General features: G+C 43.4%; 1 protein-coding gene across 1 annotated transcript in view; it reads right to left on the bottom strand.

Moving 5' to 3' along the window:
- The window catches only part of gatad2b (GATA zinc finger domain containing 2B), a 69,574-nt gene that overhangs the window by 12,356 nt on the left and 35,503 nt on the right, over window positions 1–21,715 (bottom strand). The window contains exons 2-7 of the mRNA XM_061664315.1: window positions 14,239–14,619; window positions 10,721–10,850; window positions 10,268–10,399; window positions 6,478–6,606; window positions 3,992–4,153; window positions 440–809 (exon numbers count right to left, since the gene is read on the bottom strand). Of these exons, the coding sequence (XP_061520299.1) occupies window positions 440–809; window positions 3,992–4,153; window positions 6,478–6,606; window positions 10,268–10,399; window positions 10,721–10,850; window positions 14,239–14,618 (1,303 nt within the window). The 5' untranslated portion in view covers window position 14,619. The remainder of the gene's footprint in view (window positions 1–439; window positions 810–3,991; window positions 4,154–6,477; window positions 6,607–10,267; window positions 10,400–10,720; window positions 10,851–14,238; window positions 14,620–21,715) is intronic.

Here is a 21,715-nt window from a genome sequence, read left to right as displayed (position 1 = left end):
GCCGATTTATAAGGCGCTACCTTCCTTGTTGACGTTTTTGTGTGAACACCTAACAGGTTTTGTTAAGAACCATTTGCCAAACGTTAACACCCAACCCAGAGGCAGGAGGAACTTTAGTTTCGTTTAAGGGGATGCACAAAATTGCTACCTACATTTTTACATTATTTTGCTCAAGTTGGATTTTAAATGACTTAACTGAGGAACTGGCATTTAAAGGGGGGGGTTGGGGTGGCAATTTTTCATATCCACTCTAGATGTCAGCTGGAGGAGGAGCCTTGCGTGTGTCCGAGTGTCACAGTTGCTTCAGTGTTGTGTACATTACTGGACAACAATCCACTCAGTCAGAGTCAATGTGTTGTCATTCATTTTTTAGCTCTGTGCCAGCACGTTGATTTCAAAAAGCTTTTAACATCCAGATTGAGGGGGTGATGAGGCTTACCCTGACTGTCGAGGACGCTCTGCACCACCTCCTCCAGGCCCACCATGTAGATGAACTCGCTGTTAGCGGCCGACGGCAGGAAGTGGAGGAGGGGGGCAGGGGGTTTGGGTGGGGGGATCTCCAGCAGCGTTTTCTCCAGCTGCTTCCTCAGGGCAAGCTTGGCGGCAGCCTGGCTGCTGGCTTGGTCCGCCATGGAGTTCACGCCTCCGCTGGCCGAGCCGGATAGAGTGGATGGGCTGACGGCCGAGGTTCCGCCCAGGCTGCCCGCCACCCCGCTGGCACCTGCTGCTGCCGCTGCTTGCATGTGGGCAAGGTTCATGTACATGGCACTGGAGCCTGATCGCTGGGATGCTGCCACCTGCTGGCTGGCCTGTGAAGAAGACACATCAACATTTTTTTCTCTGCGATATTAAGCATTTTGTGGCTTGATAGTAGCGTTCTAAGCTAACATGCAAACAGTGTGGGGAAGTATTAAAGTGCAAATACTTCTGTTACTGTACTTAAGTTGATTTGTCAGGTACGTGTACTTGAACATTTAGTTTTCTGATGACTTTTGACTTTTACTCCCCACGTTTGGACACATCTGCACTTTGTACTCCTTACTTTGACAAAATTGCCTTGGTACTTTTTCCACCTTTGTGGATGAGGACAAGACGTAAATAGAAAGCGGTAACATTGCCGGCCCCGAGAACGATTCGTGGCGAATGTGTTGTGTTTTGGCGCGGCCTAAAAATTGCCATTCACCTAATCTGAAAAAAACTCATACAGGTGAGGTGCATTTCTTTCAGTTGTCATTGGTTAATTTAGCATTTTTTTTTTTTTTTCCTTTGTCTGTTCAATTAGGAAAAGCTTTGGGAACATACATGTCGTGATGGCATAGAAGCCCGAGCCAATGCTAGCTAGCTTTTTTTTCTGCCTCGCAGTAGGAGCGCTGTGCTTTTTTTTTTTTTTTTTTTTCTAAATTGTGCCAAGTTATCAAAATGGGTGTCATAAACAACTGACAGTAAGAATGCATTTTTACTTTTGTACTACATTTCAGAGTCCGTTACTTCAATAAAGGAGATGAATCACTAAGCCAACTTTTACCTAGTGTTTTTCTAAAATCTGTACTTCTACTTAAGTAAAGAGCGTGACTACCTTTGCCACATCTGCATGCAAATGATCTGAAGAATACAATACATAATTGCACTCATTTACCACACCCTGTTAGACATAACAAACCCCTTGATTGTTATATTTATAGTTGTGATATTCCTGCTGCCAAAGAAAGAACCCGATTGGTCTGCTTTGTCTAGACAGTGAAAGTGATGAGATTTTACAGCTCAATAGATTCATCACTTGCTTTAACAAGACCGAGCAATTAAGGTTTCAAGACCCATCCCCACTAATATTGTAATAGCCTGTAAAAAGTGACAGGGCATGACTCACTTCTGCACCAAAAAAAGACTGCCAAATGGGAAACGTTGCAGGTTTCTTTTCCTTTTTACATTACACGTGAATTTTTAAACAATTACCTTTTTTATCTTTTGATTCAAAGCTATGTTCCATTAGTGCCATAATACATCGCTCTGCCGCAGTGAACGACGCGAACCTGAGTCTTGCTAGTCAAAAGGGAGCACTCAACAATCACACACTAATCACATTAACGTCCACATTTTCAGGCAGTCACGTGTATCCCAAAGTGATGCTTCGAATGGATGTCCCCATATTCCAGTCACTCGTTTACGTTTCCGAGCGCTAAAAACAAACCGTGGCATTAAATAGATAACATTTTAGAATCGATGTAAAGCGACTGGTCACGAAATTCCTCTCACGTTCCATCGATCCAATATCTGTGTGGCCTTTCTGTGCATGGTCCAATCTCCATGGCTGGCCTTAACCGCTAGCTGGATGTCGGGTGTGCTAGTGCTGACAAGACAATTGTCTCACGCCGCTTCAGCTTAAAGGAGGCAAAATTTGAAGCCGTATGGAGAAAAGGAAAACATACCTGGTTAAAAGCGGTGGCCCTTATGAAATGCACTAACTGCACCAAAACTGCATTTGTCGCATAAAAACAGACTTCTTAGTCCATGACAAAAATAAAGAACTAAATCAACTGGTAAACAAACATGTAATAGTTTCAACAGCACCTCTCGTTACCCAAATTGAAAAGTAATATTAATAGTAGTATTATACTGTAAGTGAGCGTCTTTTTAACGTTTATTGCGATTGAAAATGTTAACGTATCATTCATCCAACATCACCTGCACCCAGTTAATAAAGGTTTTATGATTGGGGGAAAAATATGAACCTGGAAAGGATTATTTCCATTCCTTTTCTTCCTTATGGAAAAGATTGTTTCCAAATTCGAACCAGCATCCCAGAACAGAATGTGTGCATCCTTGGAGATGGTCCTGTATGCGTGCATTCCAGGGTGTCTTCTTTCAAGCCCGCCTTGCTCGTTGGTCTGCGACCCAAAGGTTGATTTCACGCTGCCATATTAGCAAGGATCTAAATGGTCTTGATTGCGCACCAAGGAGCGAGACTTGAGCAGACTCTATGGAGGCGGTTAAAATCGTGGAACCAATAAAGTAACCTCTCCTCTTTTTACTGCTCACCAGTGAAGTATATAATTGGGCATATATCAGCTGGATTGTAAGTGCAGCAAGACCTCTCAAATGAAATAGTGCTTCTTTTGTTTTTGTTATATGGAATGGTTAGAATTTAAATATGCATATTTTTCTACATTTACATTTTATTTAGAGTAGCATTTAATGAAATCACTTAATTATACGGGTTCATGGTCACTCAAGTCACATCCCTTCGACTCCTCGTTTTAGGAGCTAACGCGTACACAGAAAAGTTAGGATCAAAGATACACGAGCTTGCAAATCAAGAAATGAGATTCAACCACTGCGTTTTAAAGGTTTGGAATTAATTGAAGAATATTAACCCTGTGCAATTTCATCAATGATATATGACTATTTGTTTGCGTCTCATATGTTGCCTTACATCGATCTACATTCTAATCTACGATTCACTGGTCAATGCATCCGTTTGTCTATGCATTAGTGATATTCATCATTGGTTTGAATATTAGTACAGTATTTAGTGAATATCTTTCAACATTATTACACTGGAAGATGTTGTTCACAATCATAAAGCTCGGCGCAAAGAGCACATAGCCTTGGGCAGAATTCTCTAGCTTGGAACAATGGGAGAACCTTGTTTATCTGCAGTGAATACACAATTGGAACCTGTGGAAACCCAGTGCCTCGTATTTGAATCAAATATATTGTAAGACTTTTTTTCCCCCTCCCAAAATGTACTTTGTATTCTTGAGAATTAGGGTGAAAAAGTAGCGTTTCACAGTCGGACGTGTGTGTGTGTGTGTGTGTGTGTGTGTGTGTGTGCGTGCGTGGGTCAGGGTGCCGCACAAAAGACTTTTGTGAAAGATGCATCTTTCGCTCCTTATTTCTCTGTTATAAATGTTATTGACCCTTATTAGGCTTTGTTGAAGAGACTTACTGGAGGCGGGACTATGCTTTGAGAATTTTTGGGGGTAAACCTTACCTGCTGGTAGCTTACGGCGTTGCCCATGCTGGAGCGACCCATGCCAGGTTTGGAGAGCCGCTGGCCTTGCAATAATGTGGCAGGGTTGGGGGCTATCACCCGCTGGGACATGAGCATGGGCGGGAGGTTGGCGTTGGCCCCTGACCTGATGACTGTGTGACCCTGCAGATGGAGAGGGAAAAAAATGACTGAGGGACAGGATTACAGGAATTTTTAATCAATGCCAATCCTGTACTAATGAATACAATCAAACATCAATTTGTAAATACAAAAAAACGCGGTCATAACCTTTTTTCCATGGTTTTGTTATTGACACAATGCAGAGGTAAGCTCTTTAGAACTACTTACGTGACCAAAACCTATCCAAAATATTGAATACATCCAACCACCTGGTAATAGGTAGCCTACGACAGTCTGCACACAGTCATCAACACAACAGCTAAAGGGCAAGGAAGTAAGGACTTTCAGTGCAATTAGTGGCCAAATCTACATGTTTGTTTTTAGAATGCTAGAGGACGAGGAAACATTTTGCACAGGAATTCCATCCTTGGCAGTGGGTTCAAACTCAGGGAACCTGTTATTGTGTGCACAATATCTGCACGTGTGTTTTATGCCAGCGAGGGACAAACATGTTTCCATTCTTGGTTATCATTTTCGCTTATCAGGGGCTTCAAGTTGCTCATTATGTCAAGTGATTGCGACCAGAGATAACCTTTTTATACTTTAGCATATCCCCCCCCTGGAAGCCGTCAACCTTATCGTGGTGGAGGGCTTTGTGTGTCCCATTGATCCTAGGAGCTGCTAAGTTGTCTGGGGCTTCACGCCGCTGATAGGGTTACCCACGGCAAAAAGGTCCGAGGTGAGAGACCAGACAAAGCACGGCTAAAAGACTCCTATGACGAAAAATATTAATGGATTGAGGTTAGGCCTGGAGGTGGGGCTCGAAGGCGAGCGCCTGGTGGCCGGGCCTCCACTCACGGGGCCCGGCCGGGCACAACCCTAAAGGGTAACGTGGGTCCCCCTTCCCATGGGCTCAGCACCTGTGAGACGGGTTGGACTCTCTTCCACTCTGGAGTTGCCCACGGTGAGAGGCGCCGAGCAGGTGTGGGGATACTTATTGCCCCCCCCGGCTCGGCGCCTGTACGTTGGGGTTCACCCTGGTGGACGAGAGGGTATCCTCCCTCCGCCTTTGGGTGGGGGGACGGGTCCTACTGATGTTAGTGTCTATGCACCAAAAAGCAGTTGAGAGTACCCACCCTTTTTGGAGTCCTTGGAGGGGGTGCTGGAGAGCGTTGTCCCTGGGGACTCCATCGTTCTGCTGGGGGACTTCAATGCTCACGTGGGCAATGACAGTGAGACCTGGAAGGGCGTGATTGGGAGGAACGGCCGCCCCGATCAGAACCCGAGTGGTGTTCTGTTTTTGGACTTCTGTGCTCGTCACGGATTGTCCATAACGAACACCATGTTCAAGCATAAGGGTGTCCACACGTGCACTTGGCACCAGGACACCCTAGGTCTCAGTTCGATGATCGACTTTGTGGTCGTGTCATCGGACTTGCGGCAGCATGTCTTGGACACTCGGGAGAAGAGAGGGGCGGAGCTGTCAACTGATCAGTTGGTGGTGAGTTGGTGGGGGAAGATGCCGGTCCGACGTGGCAGGCCCAAACGTATTGTGAGGGTCTGCTGGGAACGTCTGGCGGAATCCCCTGTCAGAAGGCGTTTCGGACATCGAGTCCGAGTGGACCATGTTCAGCGCCTCCATTGCTGAGGCGGCCGACCGGAGCTGTGGGCGTAAGGTGGTCGGTGCCTGTCGCGGCGGCAATCCCCAAGTAGCATTGATGGCTGACTAGACAGAGGAACTCAATACTGAGGAGTGTAAGTTTGGTCAACTGTCTGTTGTTTGGTGATGCTTTGCACAAAGAGACCAGCAGAGGGACGTCAGGGCTTGATGAATCAACTAACAAGGCAGTAGTGCGTCATAGTAGATGGATATGAAATGAGCTGACAAGACAGCGCACGCGCACACGCGCGCACACTGAATATTTAATACAATCTCAACATGTAATGGAGGGTTACATATTACAAGAACAAAGGCTTCCAGCAGGAGATGGGCTCATTAGCTCTCTCACACGCACTCAAAGAAATTCATTACGATCACATGGGTTAGTGCAGATACACAATTGTATTTCCATCTTCTACTATTATATTAGGCTGTACACATTCACCAATTGTATAACCATTGCGAAAAACATACAGGGTCATGAATTGGTGTTAGCCTAAGGGTTAAGTCCAGTCTTGAAAGATTTGTTGTTGTATGTGCCTTCATCAAATTCAAGGACTTTGTATATTAAAAATATTAGCATAATCATAATGAGGACTACTTTAAATAATTGAAATCTATCAATGTAGCAGGTCTTATTTCTGCAAAAAATTAAATATTTGACACCTGTGTTCAGAATGCAAGCATCACACCGATATGTACGGACCTGTGGAGTCCGGAGGTTCTGGGGCTCCGGGTTGTGCATGCCTGGCCGAACCGGAAGCTTCCCCAGTCCAGGGGAGCCGTGCATGGAAGGTGGCTGCCCAGAAGAGGCAGCATTCTGGACCACCGATACCTGCACACAAATTAATCAAATTAAACCTCTTACATTGGTGTTGCCCATTAAAAACAATGCTAACAGAAACAATCTGTTACAGAGGAAACATTTGAAAAGCTTAATTAAAAACGCACCAGAAGTGTGCACGTGCGTGCACATGCACATTTGAGCTCTTAGCCGCCTAGTCAAGAACCATCACTTCAACTATATTTCCTTGAAACTACTCACAAATGTCCTATTAGCCAAGGTCTGAGGCGCCATCTTGTGGCATCTTTTTGTACTTCAGAAAGAGCACAGAAATAAGAGGTGAGCTTTTCAATAGCTGAAGTTAGAGTTTATCGAAAACATTCATTCAATATTCCTTTTCAATATTAATAAGTTTCATGGCGGCGGCACGATGAACGACTGGTTAGCACATCTGCCTCACAGTTCCGAGGACCGGGGTTCAAATCCCGGCCCCGCCTGTGTGGAGTTTGCATGTTCTCCACGTGCCTGCGTGGGTTTTCTCCAGGTACTCCGGTTTCCTCCCACATCTCAAAAACACGCGTGGTAGGTTAATTGAAGACTCTGAATTGCCCGTAGGTGTGAATGCGCGTGCGAATGGCTGTTTGATTATATGTGCCCTGCGATTGGCTGGCGACCAGTTCAGGGTCTACCCCGCCTCTCGCCCGAAGATAGCTGGGATAGGCTGCAGCACGCCCGCGACCCTCGTCGAGGATAAGCGGTACACAAAATGGATGGACAGAAGTTTCACGGCGAGTGACGATGGCATATGACGAAGTGGAGAGGAAAGAACACCGTTTGGAAGGTGATTTGCCTCACAAAAAGATGTCACCTAGCTCACGTTAAAAAATTCTCCAAACATTTGGTGAAATATTGAAGTTATAACAGCTTGATATCACAAGAAGTACATGGAACCATACCGAATGCTTCAGAGTTCCACAGTAAACATGTTAAATTATGTCAGAAACGGATTATTGCATAGAGCTATACTATACTAAGGAAGCCAAGAAGTTAATTGTTAATTTTCTGGAGAAGGGGTGGGATTAAATATACTTCCCTTCCAAAAATATTGGAACAATTAAGGCAGAGGTTTTTCATTTTGCAATTGACTGAAAACATTTGGGTTTGACCTAAAAAAAAAAAAAAAAAAATTCTGAATCTGATACACAAGTTAGATATACACGTATTTTGGTGAGTAAAACGTATTGTAAAAGATTGATTGAAGTGAATAAGACTTACTTAGGCCTTGATTGACTAATGTTTTACGCATGCAACAACGGGCGCAATCTCGATTGCTCCCATAAACAGATGTGGAAGCTGATCTAATCTTGTGCCCCCAGGATTGCGTCTGCCAAATATCGCACAGTTCATTTTGCGCATTCTGTGAGGCGTAAATGCAAATAGATTCATTTAGGACACACAACGTAATGGATAAAATCTTAGACAAATAGCGGTGGCTGATTTTGCATCTTTAAATAACGCGTCTGATCTGCGTGGCAGGTGCGCAGGCAGTGAAAGGTGACGGGGGAGAACGGGTCTTTTCTGTTCATGTAGACATTTTTGAAAAGCCAGAGACAAAAAATTATCACGACATATCGTCTATTCATCAATGTAATTTCGGAGCTTCTGAATGATCGAAGGCAATGGTTCTTAACTGCGCAAGTTTCGTACACGCATTCACCAAACCTTTCGTCATTAGAAAAATAAAATGTGATTTGTTTTCTTTCCCAAACTCAAAACATAGGGACACATTTTATTATTGCAACAAAAAACGAACCCTGCATCAGTTGCACACAAAATCACTGTTTCCCAAGAACGAAACCAACAGAACATGAATTTCACTCCAAAAACTCAAAGCATACCTCAATGAATATTTACTGCACAATGTGACTTTTGATGTTTCCTTAAGTCAAGTCAAGAACCCCACATGAGCAGCGAAGGAGGCAAAACAAAACAAAAAACTCTCCAAGAAAGAAACCTCAAACAGAAACCAGGCTCTGTGGGGCGACAGTCTGCCTCGGCCAGTTGCGTTGAGATGGGGAGAGGGGGAGAGGGAGAGAGAGGGAGAGAGGGAGAGAGGGAGAGAGAGAGAGAGAGAGAGAGAGAGAGAGAGAGAGAGAGAGAGAGAGAGAGAGAGAGAGAGAGAGAGAGAGAGAGAGAGAGAGAGAGAGAGTAGAGTAGAGAGGGACAGCTACAACTTCGGAAATGTGCGGCTTAACCTTGGCAAGTGCCACTCTCATATCATTATCGCAACAGTCCTTTTCTTCGTTTTTATGTCTACTATCCTCAAGAAGGATTGCTCGTTGTAACAAACTGTATGAGAACCTCAAGGGCTTCCTTAGCAAGAAGAAGGGTATGCTCGGATTCGGTGTGACCAAATATTATGGCCAAATGATGTGATCATCGGCTGCAGCCGACGATGGCCAAGCTGAGCGTGACGTCATGAATCATACGAGTAAGGTGAATGGAATGAGGAGAGAAAGAAAGAGATAGAAAGACAGACAGACTGACGCGCACAAACTCAAAATCCAAACGACAAATGTATGCGGTTGCTGGCATCCCCAAAATTATTGGAGCGATTTCGTCTCTGTAACTCAGTCATATAATGTATTTGTTTGCTTCTTCCCCTAACACTTCCAATTCCATCACTTCAAACTTTATTTTGCGGTGCTCTCCCAAATTTTCCACAGTAAAAAAAAAAAAAAACCCAAAAAACAGAGCTACAGAAAGCCCAAAATTCTCTCGCCACCACTTTTCACACCTGTTGCCAGCAGCGCACGCAATCTATTAGAATGCGTGAGCACACAATTTAGCGCCCGTTATTTGAGATCTTTGTAAAAGATCTCAATCTTAGTAAATAATACATGTATGTGTCACATGGCTGCCAACAGTGCACGCAATTTGTGAGAGTGAAGAAGCAGTTTAGCGCTCCATATTTGGGATCTTAATAAATCAGGCCGTTGATATTTAGCTGCAAAGTCTTTGCTTGCAACGACTGCATCAAGCCACTGACATTGCTAAACTTTGGCATTCTTGTTTGGGAATTCTGTTCAAGGCTTTCACCACAGGCTCATCCTGTTGTCATTTGGTTTGAAGTATTTACCCACTTCAGTCAATGTAAAAGGAATCCTCTATAAATTTAAGCCTGGACAATGACTTGGCCAGTCTGAATGAAACTTCTTGCCCCGATGAGTGAATGTGGTTTGGGTCATCTTGCTGCATTATGAAGGCTCTTTGGGTCAGTTTGGTTGCATCTTAATGGCCACAGAAAATATCGCTTTAGACTTCTGAGTTCATTTTGCTGCTTCCATCATGTGTTACATCATCAATGTTGATCCATATCTATCACAGATGTTTCATAAATGAGCATCTAGAGCTTCAGTTTTCTAACTTTCATTTACACATGTTGCTGAATGAAAACCTCAAATCGCAAAGATTTCAAAAGGCTACAATATTACCACCGCTTGCCCAATCGAACAAGATCCAATATAACAAGAGCTATATCACAAACGGCTGTGAAGTTAATAATCTCGACTTTGATCGACACTGCCAGTGACATTCATGTAACAATATGTGTATATGTGATGCCCTAATATGGAATGTAATCACTATGACACTGGATGAGAAAAAGGATTTGCTCAGGAAAAGATGACTCTCTCAGCCCAAATCTACTGACCTTCTGCACCACATTCTCCTTCTGCATTTGACTCTGCCGGAGCTTCTTGAGCAGCACCAGGCGAGCCTCCTCCAAACGCAGCTCCTCTCTCAGAGCTTTGATCATCTGCTGCCTCTCCTCCCCGCTCTTACCCTGCAACACACGCATGCAAGCAATGCCTCACGCAAACATTTGGTACGTTCAAGAGCGACTATACTGTATTTTTCAAAATGCTTTCATGTTTTATCATTTACTATGTAAAGTGCCACGCAGAAGATCTATTGATGCAATGGTCCTATTAGCACATTAATTATCTTGATTAATCCTGAACAATTAAGGCGGAACTTTTGACAGCCCTCGCAATGACATGTTAATCAGGGTTAAAACAGATGTGCAACACAAAATGAATTAATTAGTGAGTGACTTTCCTGCACGCTAAGTGTGTTTTGTGCACAAGGGAGGGAAGTACTTTACCTTGAACATGTCCAGGTTTGCATGGTTCAGGCGCTCTTCGGGGCGAGGTGTTGCTCTGGGACTGGAGGCCTCATTGTCTGACAGAATGATCACGTCTGGAGACGGAGTACGCCTATCGTGGTCTGTGTCACTGAATTGGGGTGGGGGAGGAACAAAGTTGATTGAGTGAAATGCAAGGAAAACGTGTATCACGTAGACGAAGCGATAGGCTAACTTTCAAAGATCCTTGCTGGATAGAATATTTTGCAGCTCAGACTTAATTCCATGCTCATGAAGTCCAGCTTGTAGCAAAATCTTTGCTTTTGAAATGTCATGTACTGACTGACAGCATTCAAGTTGAATGTGTATTCAAGCACTGTGACAAGAGTTTTAAGTCCGTTACCCATAACGTTCAGTAGATATGTTTTGGGTCATGGTTTATCAATTCAAAACACAGTGGTACATGTAAACACCCCAATTAAAGTACAACTTTAGAGCATATTTGCAAACCATATGCCTTAAAGGATGCACAAAATATTGGAAGATTCAATCCAATCCAAGAGTTTTAATGGTGTACTGAGACAGACTATTTTGAGCATTTTAGTTAGCTGCTTGCAGTAGTCACAGATAGACTGGCTAGGGCGTTGTTAGTTGTAAGTATCCTGGCTTCCTGCCAGCTGGAAATGAGGAGATGTTGAGCCAGGAGTTGACCGCCAGCAGCCGCAGGGATGACCGAAGCTCGGGAGACAAAGACAAAGACATAGCTAACGGTAGCATCTAGCACAGGCGGATAGCGGTCAACTGGCAACGTGGTGTCAGGTGATAACACAAGCCCATGGATTGAATCCGACCTGCGAAACTGCAAAGCGGATTCTGAGGTCGTATTAAAGGCGAGACGGCGGCTGCGTGAAAGAGAAAAGCGGAAATGCGAGTCACACATCTAATTGTCTGTTTGCTGGAAACTGTGTCGCTGTGTCAATGCATCCAAAAACACGACGTGACCCAGTGGGTTCTGTGTGAAACGCAGAAGCTGATAAATCTCTGCTCTACCTGCTACTCTCCAATAGTGCAATTTTGTGGAAAGTCTGCATGTGATAGGGGCTAAATGGAACATTTACAGACTTCACAATGAATACCTTCTTTTTACACCTGTTAAGAGTGCAACAATATGATTTAAAACATCGCCTGCAAAGTTAGTAGAGGTTTTAATATAGTAACAAAAGTTTGATTCTTGCACTCCTTAATTCAGTTGACGTTTCCTATGGGAGAAATTTTAAAAAATAGAAGTGGATCAGTGTCCTGCACTGGATTGTGTTGGGTACCAAAATAATTGAAATGTGGATGTCTTCCACTGTTTACTGTGTCACATTCCTCTTTGTTGAATCGACTGGTGAGTTTCACTGTGTTGCATTGGTATGATGTCATGCTATTTATGTAACAACCATCCGGTCTGCAGTCGTGGCGGATTGCCCCCATTACTTCAATTAAAAGTCGAACTGCACTTGAGAGGCAATAATTCAGACTTGCTTCTCTTCTATCGGACCAAAACACTTAACAAGCCCAAGCAGCACCTTCATCAAACTACTCCGTGATAACAAAGATTTAGATTTTCAGAATTATATGTTAAGACATTGATTAAATGCAAACACATTTTTTTTTATTCTGGAACAAAAACAGATTTGGATACATGAATGAACACAGGACCAAAGCTTTTAGAGCTATTCTACTGAAGATGATTATAAAGAACTTTTGGAAACTTTAAATGACAAAAACTTGTCCTCATGCTCTCACTTTAAAATAAAACTCTGTGTGGGCAGCCCCATTTTATAATTCCACAGCAGCTGAAGGATTGCTTAGCCAAACCACCGAGATTCTTCACCAGCACCCCACTTGCCCAACTACAGAGTTTGGGAAAACTGGTTCTGACTTCTGTTTCACAGTAATGTAGCCTGCGTAACAGCCGTGTTTTTTTCCCTGTTGCCTTCAACAGCTTGTGCCTGCGATCCTTCACTCTCTCAATCGCGCCACCAAGTATGAAAAGAGTCAGACATAGTCCACGTGATACTGATTCATTATGAAAGGATTCACTAACGAATTATCATCATTGTTATTATTGATGGCGAGTCAGCAGGTATAAAAATGTAGGGTAAAAATAAAATAAAATAAATAAATGTAGAGAATTGTGTCTTTTTAATTATTTGCAACAATTTGCACAAATAATCAACAGTGAATACTGCAACATATATAAGGTGTAAACCAAGAAGACACTAAGTACAACCGACATTTTTGTTGGCAACGTTACCATCAGTCCTCCAATGTTGCTGTTCACCATAATTACTTGCGTCTAATTATACTGTTAGATGACCAGACTACAAAAGAAAACGCTCATACACACACAAAAAAAAGTTCTTGACTTTTACTCCTGACTAATCTGACTAACCATTCTGATTTAGAAATGTAAAAGAATGTACGGAGAACTGTGTGGAGCAGCAGTGTGGTTAATGTGTCCCTCAGAATCAACAGTCCTGGACATCTCATCTTTACATACGGACCAGTGGACAGTTCAGATGCATTCAACCAGGAACATATCTAAAACTTCACTAGCATAGAACGCTTTATTTTCCACCTTCACCTTTCCCCCCCCCCCCCGCCTGATTTTGAATACATTTTAACCCACAAGAAATAAGAAATAATAATAATTTAAAAAAAAAAAAAAAAAAAAAAAAAAAAAAGTTACATTTTCAGAAACATTGTAACAGTCACAGCACAAACGGCATCATACAAGTAACTGTTTTCATTAGCTCAACAAAAACAAAATAAAATGTATGAATGTTGATGAGTACCAATCTAGGCGCTGCGTTTGGAAAAGCCCGCTTGCGCAGTTTTATCGTAATGATGCATCCACATATAAACAGGCAGGACAAATTACATAGGGTGCCTGTCAGACTTATGTTCCATTTTTGTTTTTAGCTCTATTGTTGTAGTTCAATTCTTTTGTTTTTCCTTTGTCTAAAAAAACTAAAAAACACCACGAAAAGGGAGGCCTTGTCGATCAGCTGATCTTCGTCAGAGTCTGGAGTTGTTGTCTAGGGAAACCATTGGCGCTTTAAGGGTATACTGTACTTGGTTACTTAACATGGACAGTAGCACGACAATAGCAACTGTAGTACGCAAAACTCAGGTTGATGTTGAAGTGAAAATTGGCAATCTAAGAAACATTCGCAACATGAAATGAGTACCAAAATGTTGTTTTTTTTTTTTCTTCTTTCTCGAGGTTACGAGGTTATTTGTATCGCAGTGTAAGAATGTCTTCATACAGCACAAGGGATACTCGGTTAGTGCTGTACTTGACGCTTTTCATTTAATTATTGGCCTGGAAGTGGTTTTCTTAAAAGATTGACTGTAGTTCTTACTTTTCTACTACTTAGCGGAGGTTAGTGATAGTGATAGGCTATGGCATGTTTCATGTTAGGAACTGAACTCCGTTGTAAATGGACGGCCCCTTGTATGAAAGGATACTATACTAATATCAAGCTCACCATCTCCGTCCTGCGCTCATGTCCACCGGCTCATCCAGAATGTTCTCCTTCCCATTCTTACTAGGTCCAACATGGCCGCCATGTCCTCCCAGTCTCAGACTCCCATTTAGTTTCTCTTCGTAAGCAGCACCCATTAGGCTCTGATGATGGAGCGAGCTCGCGCCGGGGCCCTTTCCGTCTCCTAGAGGGCCGGCGACCTCCAGGGCCGCCAGGTCAGCGAGATCTTTGCGTTTTAGCAGCGCCAACATCTTCAGGCGCTCCATGGCCTCGTGGCCCTCCATTTTGAGGCGTTTGGCCAAAGCCTCCTCTCGTTCGTTGGGCGATTCCAGACCTCGCTTCAGCAAGTTCAGCCTTAGCGCCTCCTCAGACATCTGCTCCATCCTGGAGACAGGACACAACAGGAGGGTTAGAGAATCATGCGATTTGGAAGCCACCTTAAACCAATATGGATGACATTCCATTACCAAGGAGTACTTTGCCATTGGGCGCTATAGTCAACCAAAGACTATTAAAAATTTATTGCTGAGTCACACTCACACACTTGGTGACATGTTCCATCACTGAACACACTGTAGTTCATCTCAATTTACACCCGCACACTCCGCTTATGTGCCAGAAACACTCACAGGAGCACCAAACATGGATGAATTTGCTGATGAAAATAATCCCCCCCAATAAAGGTGCAATTAACCTCCTGTTTGAATAACAAGTGATTAGTCATTAAGTCAATTACAGACTTGAAAAATGAGTGTTAAATATTGAATATTGCAGGGAAGTGACTGTTCTACTTACAGTATCACGCAAGTGCAGCGAAAAAGCACGGCAACATGGATAATCAGACAATATGAGCAGCTGATCATTCAGACAGAAGTGGGCTAAATAGAGCGTGCTAATAATAGCTTGGAACTCTGAACTCGACAGTGATGAATATTGGGATTTCCGCTGTGAGGGAAAATGCCCTTACTTCTGATGCTCTACCAATATCTGTCCAAAACATGCCGAATATGGGCAGCGAGAGGCAAATGTACAGTATTTATTAAAAAAAAAAAAAAAGACATTTGAAACGAGTTAAACTAAGAATGACAGCAAGCTGAGTCTTATGAGTGAATTCCAACGTACATTGGTCATGTGACTGGTTAGAGGACTGCGGTACATACTGTATGTCGGTGGATGGATGGCATGACAAAGAGGAATGCCTTGCTGCATACTTTCATCACTTCAAGTCTTAAAGGTGACTCGATTGATTGATGGGGCGTAACGACTCACGTGACAACTGTACACCAGAGGCCCGATGCGCCGAGGCACCTTTTTAACAGTCAGAGTCTGGCGGATAACACATCAAGATAATTTGCCATTACATAATACACATTTGACAGACAAGTAGCTAATTTCAGTAAGAGTGCTTTTACACTAGCACACTTTTTAAATGTCAATTCAAACTTTAGTTCTAGTAACGTCTCTGGTGTCAAGCGAACTTTGTGTAAATTTAGCTGTGAGGAACAAATTGATCTGACTTCGATCTGCTCCAACTTGAACTTTTAGGCCCGCTGCACACACAGCACCGCGGACGAATGCCACTGAAGTGTCGCACAGTGTTTGGGATTCTGCCACTAGTTTTCATGACTGACTGACCGCCGGCTACTAGTTTTGCAGCAATTCAAAATTTAAATCGCAGGTGAAAAGCACTGAAATGTCACAGATGTAGCGGGCAATCACAATGCCCAAAAAAACAAACAAACAAACAAACAAAAACAAAAAAAAACTGTTTCCGGGTATAAAGCGAGATCCAGCTGAAGTTAGTGCAATTTTGTTTTTTGGGGGGGGGGGGGAACGAAAAGAGGAGCTACAGTGGCAACTAAAACAAAGACACTCTCCAATAACGATGCTTCTCGGTGACACACTGTAAGAGAACTACATTACCAAAACGACTGTTACAACAACAGTTGGCCTGCTGTAACCAGTGGATAGCATAAACGGGAAGCTTGCACCTCGGGACAGGAATTATGTCTGCAGCTTGGAAGTAAGTGACCATTTTGTGGGAGTGTAAAGGTACTGTAGTACCTCTTAGAAGTGAAACATGTTCGTTTTTTTCCCCCTACAATGTTGCACTGTGTGAAACTGATTCATTGAGCACTTAAGATTTACTGCACTAGTGGAATTTCTTATTCTTTTTTTCCCAATTTTTGTGTTTACTAGATAGAATATCCATCCATCTATCCATTTTCTGAGCCGCTTCTCCTCACTCGGGTCGCGGGCGTGCTGCAGCCTATCCCAGCTAACATTGGGCCGGAGGCGGGGTACACCCTGAACCGGTTGCCAGCCAATCGCAGGGCACATATAAACAAACAACCATTCGCACTCACATTCACACCTACGGGCAATTTAGAGCCCTCAATTAACCTGCATGCATGTTTTTGGGATGTGGGAGGAAACCGGAGTGCCCGGAGAAAACCCACGCAGGCACAAGGAGAACATGCGACCCTCCACACGGGCCGGGCCGGGGATCGAACCAGGGTCCTCAGAACTATGAGGCAGACGCTCTAACCAGTCTTCCACCGTGCCACATATAACAACCTATATCTATTATAATAATACAGAGAGGAAACAGTGTATATATCCGAGAGGTCACCTCATTCATTGACTGCACTTATGTATCCGTGTCAGAGACTTTGCTTTTTAGCCACAAGTACTAGCGACGTCCTGATTAAAAAAAACAATTTTTAAAATTGTATCAGAGTCGCTTGATTTTAATTATCTGGCAATACCGTGTCCTGATCTGATACCCCGGCAATGCATTAAAAAGAATGTGCATCCAAATTTTCTCCATTCTTAAATTTTTAATTTGAATAAAAGTATCCTAACATGATATCTTTTGTCTAGTCTAGTGCAGCAGTGATTCAAACCTAGCGAACAAATATATTTTTATAGCACGCCAGCGGTGAAGCACAAAATACCACTGCAAACAATTTACATTGAAATATTCTATCTAGTGGCGGCACGGTGGCCGACTGGTGAGAGCGTCTACCTCACAGTTCTGAGGACCCGGGTTCAATCCCCGGCCCCGCCTGTGTGGAGTTTGCATGTTCTCCCCGTGTGGAAGAGAATACATATGTTCCAGATGTCCCCATTACGTGCACTTGGCTATTTACCTGCTCCTCAGGAATGCATTAAATAAATGCAGAGAAGATATTTCGCTATATATTGTAGATGTGACATAAAATACCTTTATGAAAAGGATAATTTGCTGAACACCCCCTCAAAACGTGTACTTGGCTATTTGCAGGTGTACTATACTAATATAGTACACGTATAGTATACTATACTAGGCCAGTTTTATTACATGATGTATTTATAAGGAATTCCACTCAGTCCTGAATGCCAAACTTTCTTCCCGTTTATATTCTTGCAACGAAAAAGCGAAAACAGCAACGTCATGTGGTTTGCTGTAATGCATTTTTGTTTATTGATTAATTAATCATTCAGCATTTGTTGGATTGCATGGAATTGATTGTTAAAAGAGTGGCTTGAAGAAATCGAAGACAAACTACGAGGGCACTACTTGACCGCAACCAGGCGCTCTTGAATCACTCTCAACTAGATTGCGGCCTCAAGAACAACAACATGACATCAGATATGAAGCTGAGCTACAGTACGTCGGCACAGACCTCAGCTATGGGATAACGTCTCCGGGATACATTATTCTGCTCACTATAAATCTGACATCGAAACCAGAGTTCAGAATATTCAGAGAGAGAGAGAATGTGTCATTCCATTAAAAAGAATTAAACAATAATGTATTCATTACCGTCATTAATTTTCACCATGGTCAATCAAGGACATACTGTATAGTCAAAAACACGTCCGTACCATATTCAGCACAGTTTCCTATCATTCAGGTTGAAAGTGCTCAGACGCAGGCGTCTTGTTCTGTAGGGAGCTGTACCCCATGACAAAGCATTATAGTAGAGGTCAAACAACAATAAAAATGCATCAATACCTTAAGTGACATAGAATTCGCAAAACTGAATGCCAAAACAAATACACGTCCGTTGAAAAGAAAGCGCTTTTCAAGACACTGTTATCAATACATCCCATCTATCATTTGCCCCGATAGATTGTTAGGTGCAACCGCTCTCGTTTTTTTCATTGTGCCCTCCTCTGACATTTATGGTATCCTTCTCACATCCACATTATCCTCTTTAACACAGAAGGGGGTGGTAACGATTACACAACAAAGCCTTCCCTGTTACTACTTCGTCACTAATTAATTTGTGACGCAGTGGTGGAGCAGAGTGGTCGCCTCCATTTGCTGGGAGAAAAACCCTAGAAGCTCCTGCTCGGTGAGCCTCCACCTTTAATGAGACAGAGAGCGCCACTGAGAATGGCGCTGACGAGCCAATCAGGGACGACCTTGTGGTGCACGTCAGTAGCTGGCACCCTTTTCCCTCCACCCTCCTCCTCGCGGCCATCGCCACCGACTGCCTTTACATAATATAATGACTGTTTCAGTCAGCTGCTACACAAGCCACACTCTTTCTCCTGTTTCTCCTCAACCCCACCCCATCCTGTCTCATAATCCCTCCCACCGCCATCCACTCACCCCACCCCTCCGGCTTCGGGCACTGTGCCAGGCTAACGCAATAAAGGAACAGAAACAGGAGACACAGCTCGGACGAAAAGTAAAAAAAGGGCTGGAGGTTGATGGAGGGTAGACATGGTGCCACTTTTTCATCTTTTCCTAAATCGCAGCTATAGGTCGCACAGGTAGACATCTCCATCTTAAAAATGGACTCCTTCGAGCCGCAACAGTGTATGGAGGAGAAGGTCATCATCGTAAAACAGCAGAGAAACGACATCCACAGACTCCAGACACCCCTGTACTGCACAACATTCCAACAGAAGGTAGCATTTTGTAACCCCTTATCCTGTTCCAGCTGTATAGTACCACAAAGAAACCCCTCCCTGCTCCTCTACCCTCCCCCAATTCCTCAAACCAGTCGTCTTTTCCTCCCCCTCTCTTTCACTGTAAAAATAAACACATGCTTACTTTCAGGGCCCCTTACATGTAGCCAGGGCTCAGGACTTCATTTGTTCATGTTACACGGGCCAATCAGGAGTGACTGTGGAGTCTGTGTAGACATGTGCGCGCAGGCATGTGTGACACACTGTGTGGGGTGAGGGGGGCTTTATTAAAAATAATAAAAGAGTGACACAGCCACAATACACGTAAGAGTTTCTTGCCCCTTATAGCTTCCACTGTCCTCACACGGCTTTGTGTGCGAGCGAGCGAGCGAGCGCACGGGTAAAAAGGAGACAGGGATGGCAGCTCTCTTCTGACATAATGCCAAATCTTAATTCCCTCCTCCCATCCCCCACACACATTCACACACACCACGTTCTTTATGCACAGAGCTGACTGTTGATCAGATGGCTGCTGCTAAAATGTCGTCTGCACAATTGAACCGGGCGCGCGTCTTCAGACACTACTGTAAACAAACGGCAAAGATCACCCTCCTGTCCTGGTCTGTTGTGCCTCGACACCATGGTCAATGATGTTTGCCAAACAGGCAGTGTGCCAGCCGACTGAGTGTATTGGTAATAAGGCCATTTGCAACTGCAATGTGGAATCTGCTGCTCATTTCACGCATGGTCTGCATCATGACAATTTATTTGGCTGATGCAACTCCAATCCTCCCAGTACGCCTCCTGCCTCTCCGCCACCTCCATCCCTGTTTTTTCATACGCCATCAGGGAAGCGTTCCGTTTCACTTTTGAATGGGTTGCTTATCACTTAAGTGCAGGGACCAGATGTATCAGACTCGACCTTCTACCCTTCTGCCAAAGACAAAAACGTTTAAATGCAACTCCGGATCCAGTGTCGCTAATAGCACACCGCCCCCATTTCTGTAATTATTCTTTCCAGCAAAACGGTGGCGTTGTTGGGTGCAAGATGGGACTGGTTGTGGGCATCTGGTGTGGCCATGAATCACAAAAACTATCAGGATGCGGGCAGCAAAGGTTCCGTTTAGATGCAATGTCTTGTTGTGGAAATGTGACAGTGTAAAGCAGTGAGGATAGAAACAGAAGAGTGGATGCTAGAATGGCACTTTTCCACAGCACAGTACCAGCTTGCCTCAGCTCGGTCAGCTTAAGCTCTACTTGCCCCGGTTTGGGTCGGACAGTTTTTCCACTTTTAAGTGCAGCATACAAGTATCTGGCCATTGGTAAGCAGAAAATAAATGCTGGGCTCAAGCCCAGTCATCAAATATTACAATGACGAATCTGACAAATCAACCAGGATACGACCAGCAGTTGTTCACGTCTTCCATATGCTATTGAATTGGCAGGCTTGGAGCCTTGGCTGGCCAGGTAATAGTCAGTCGTACCTGCTTTCACAAATGCAAAAGAATAAAGAAGGTGAGCTGTGTAAAGTTGAGTAAGTATCATGTAGACAGGGGTGTCAAACTCATTTTTGTCACGGGCCACATCGTAGTTATGGTTTCCCTCACAGGGCCATTATGACTGTGAAACAAATTGATGGATAACTAGTTTGGAAATCAGAAGCCAATAAAAAAAAACCCTGTTTGTTCAACTGGAATTCATTTTCGTTTAAAAGGGGATTGATAACAAAATATACTTGCAATATCTCAACTTTGTTATGAGCGAAGACGATTTGCAATTTTGGCATTTTAGCAAGAAACATGAAGTCGTGGGCCACATAAAAAATGTTTTAAAGGCACAATTATTGTCTCCATGTAAATGTTGAAACCAATACAGTTTATATTTATATTATGTTAAAACTAATGGCACACAAATGTGTGCATCACAACAAAAACAATGGACGACCAACAGTGTATATCAACTGCACCACTAATGCAACCTCTTACATTACTTACAGAAAGAAAAGAAGAAAAGAAACCCACATACCCATTCGATAGACTATCAGATAGCACACAGGTGTGGAGTTGCTTTATAAAGTGACATGCACAGGACGTTTTCAGTCGTTGTGACAGACAATTCTGTTCGTTCTGTGTTTATTTCCCCTGTATTCTTGCACAGCTGGGCTGCTTACGATCAAACGTAACAGTAGTAGGATTAAAATATAAACACTGTTGCGTCTCGACACAGGCGCACAGTTTCTTTCCGGAAGGTCTCTCATTCCCTTCTCTGACTTGCATATACAGCCTAAATTAGTGTTGTCTACATTCGCTTTCACACCCCAATCACTTTCTAGTTCTCCACCAATCGCTAGCAACTCTTGACATACTTGTACATATGATGCATTCAGGGACCGGCTGAATTCAGGAACACGCAACATAAGCAGATTCAATAACCCATAACCATTACTGCGAACATCAAACGGGTCAGTTACAAGCTTCTTTATTCTTAATTGTAATTATTATTTTACTATTAACAAGCATATTCCTGATATCTGACTCCTGTCCTTTGTTCCTGCTGCATTCAATGCGCGAATACT

This window comes from Phycodurus eques, chromosome 20 (assembly GCF_024500275.1).
Source record: "Phycodurus eques isolate BA_2022a chromosome 20, UOR_Pequ_1.1, whole genome shotgun sequence".
In the NCBI taxonomy this organism is placed as follows: domain Eukaryota; kingdom Metazoa; phylum Chordata; class Actinopteri; order Syngnathiformes; family Syngnathidae; genus Phycodurus; species Phycodurus eques.
Note: the sequence above shows the minus strand (reverse complement) of the source record. Positions and strands in the feature narration are given on the sequence as shown.